Source organism: Sinocyclocheilus rhinocerous, unplaced genomic scaffold (genome assembly GCF_001515625.1).
Source record: "Sinocyclocheilus rhinocerous isolate Xijiao unplaced genomic scaffold, SAMN03320098_v1.1 scaffold215, whole genome shotgun sequence".
NCBI lineage: Eukaryota > Metazoa > Chordata > Actinopteri > Cypriniformes > Cyprinidae > Sinocyclocheilus > Sinocyclocheilus rhinocerous.
In genome coordinates, this window is record NW_015660885.1 from 632,047 (window position 1) to 634,546 (window position 2,500).

General features: G+C 41.2%; 1 protein-coding gene across 1 annotated transcript in view; it reads left to right on the forward strand.

Annotated features, from left to right (window-relative positions):
- LOC107725752 (interacts with SUPT6H, CTD assembly factor 1) overlaps positions 1-2,500 on the forward strand; it is a 16,447-nt gene that overhangs the window by 2,867 nt on the left and 11,080 nt on the right. Inside the window, exons 3-5 of the mRNA XM_016535138.1 lie at positions 53-110; positions 1,002-1,114; positions 1,226-1,376. Coding sequence (XP_016390624.1) covers positions 53-110; positions 1,002-1,114; positions 1,226-1,376 — 322 coding nt within the window. The remainder of the gene's footprint in view (positions 1-52; positions 111-1,001; positions 1,115-1,225; positions 1,377-2,500) is intronic.

A 2,500-nucleotide genomic window follows, 5' to 3' on the forward strand; every position in this document is an offset into this window, starting at 1 on the left:
AGTGAGTGTGTGTGTGTGTGTGTGTGTGTAACCGTCTCTTTCTGTCCCTCAGGAAAATGATTGCAGACATCTTTGGAGAGTCCGGCGAAGAGGAAGAGGAGGAGTTTACGGTGAGACTGCATCAGATCTGCATATGAATAATTATCTCTAGTCAAGTCACATCTATTTTTACAGGACTTTATACAATATAGATTATTTCAGAGCAGCTTCACAGAGAAAACAAAAACAGGGAATTAACTGTTAATGTTGCAAAATGAATCAATTATGAAACAAATTCAATGTCAGCTGTAAAGTAGCGTTTACAGAAAATAGTGTCATTTTAGAAATGCATCAGTGTTTTTTAATATTGAGATGCTATTTTTTTTAAATAATATTTTGAATTAGTTTTTATATTTAGTTTTTTTATCTCTATATATTTTTTTTTATTAATTTTTATTTAGTTTTAGTTTATTTTAGTACCTTAAATTAAACTAAATGAAAACGAGAAATATTACTTGGAATTTTGGCAACAAGCTGAAATAAAATAATTTTATTTATTAATTTTTTAAAATCTTATTTCAGTTAATGTTTATTTTATTTCAAGTGATTTTTTTTATGAAATTCATTAGTTAATGTCAGACTTCCTTATAAATAGTCTTGAGTCACATTTATTTCTATATAGTGCTTTATACAATACATTATTTTAAAACACATTCACAGTGATAAACAGGAAAATAAGTGTTAATGTTGCAAAATTATTAATCTAATAATTAATGAAATTTAAATGTCAGCTGTAAAGCAGCTCTACAGAAGATAATAGTGCCAAACGAGTACCATTATTGATTTCAGGTTTGCATAGGAAGAATTATCTTGATATTCATTAATCATAATTAATAATAACTCATAATTATAATCCAATTATTAATAACCAATAATTATTTTTATCAAAACCGTTTCGCTACTCAGTGATTAATGGGCGAATTGTTTTTGTTATTTTGACCTTTGACCCTGTGTGTGTTCAGGGCTTCAATCAAGAGGAGCTGGAGGCCGAGCGGTCGCAGACTCAGGCGTCGGGGCTGAAGGGAGCGGAGATCGACTCTGATTCAGACGACGATGTGGACAGAGGAGGAAAAGAGTGAGTCGTTCATTCAGTAATGCCATAATAACAGCAAACAGGAAGTCGATTGTGCTGTGACGCTCAGAGGTGTCTCTGCACATGATGTAACCGCACACGTGTGTGTTTCAGCATGTCCTTCATGTCAGACTTTGACATCATGCTGGCCCGTAAGAAAGCCCAGAGCGGCAAACGCAGACACAATCGAGATGGAGGGACGTTCATCAGTGACGCCGATGATGTCGTGAGCGCCATGGTCATCAAAATGTCAGAAGCAGCAGAGGTGTGTATGTGTGTGAGAGTGTGTGTGAGAGAGAGAGTGTGTGTGAGAGAGAGAGAGAGAGAGAGAGTGTGTGAGAGAGAGAGAGTGTGTGAGAGAGAGAGAGTGTGTGAGAGAGAGAGAGTGTGTGAGAGAGAGAGAGTGTGTGAGAGAGAGAGAGTGTGTGAGAGAGAGAGAGTGTGTGAGAGAGAGAGAGTGTGTGAGAGAGAGAGAGTGTGTGAGAGAGAGAGAGTGTGTGAGAGAGAGAGAGTGTGTGAGAGAGAGAGAGTGTGTGAGAGAGAGAGAGTGTGTGAGAGAGAGAGAGTGTGTGAGAGAGAGAGAGTGTGTGAGAGAGAGAGAGTGTGTGAGAGAGAGAGAGTGTGTGAGAGAGAGAGAGTGTGTGAGAGAGAGAGAGTGTGTGAGAGAGAGAGAGTGTGTGAGAGAGAGAGAGTGTGTGAGAGAGAGAGAGTGTGTGAGAGAGAGAGAGTGTGTGAGAGAGAGAGAGTGTGTGAGAGAGAGAGAGTGTGTGAGAGAGAGAGAGTGTGTGAGAGAGAGAGAGTGTGTGAGAGAGAGAGAGTGTGTGAGAGAGAGAGAGTGTGTGAGAGAGAGAGAGTGTGTGAGAGAGAGAGAGTGTGTGAGAGAGAGAGAGTGTGTGAGAGAGAGAGAGTGTGTGAGAGAGAGAGAGTGTGTGAGAGAGAGAGAGTGTGTGAGAGAGAGAGAGTGTGTGAGAGAGAGAGAGTGTGTGAGAGAGAGAGAGTGTGTGAGAGAGAGAGAGTGTGTGAGAGAGAGAGAGTGTGTGAGAGAGAGAGAGTGTGTGAGAGAGAGAGAGTGTGTGAGAGAGAGAGAGTGTGTGAGAGAGAGAGAGTGTGTGAGAGAGAGAGAGTGTGTGAGAGAGAGAGAGTGTGTGAGAGAGAGAGAGTGTGTGAGAGAGAGAGAGTGTGTGAGAGAGAGAGAGTGTGTGAGAGAGAGAGAGTGTGTGAGAGAGAGAGAGTGTGTGAGAGAGAGAGAGTGTGTGAGAGAGAGAGAGTGTGTGAGAGAGAGAGAGTGTGTGAGAGAGAGAGAGTGTGTGAGAGAGAGAGAGTGTGTGAGAGAGAGAGAGTGTGTGAGAGAGAGAGAGTGTGTGAGAGAGAGAGAGTGTGTGAGAGAGA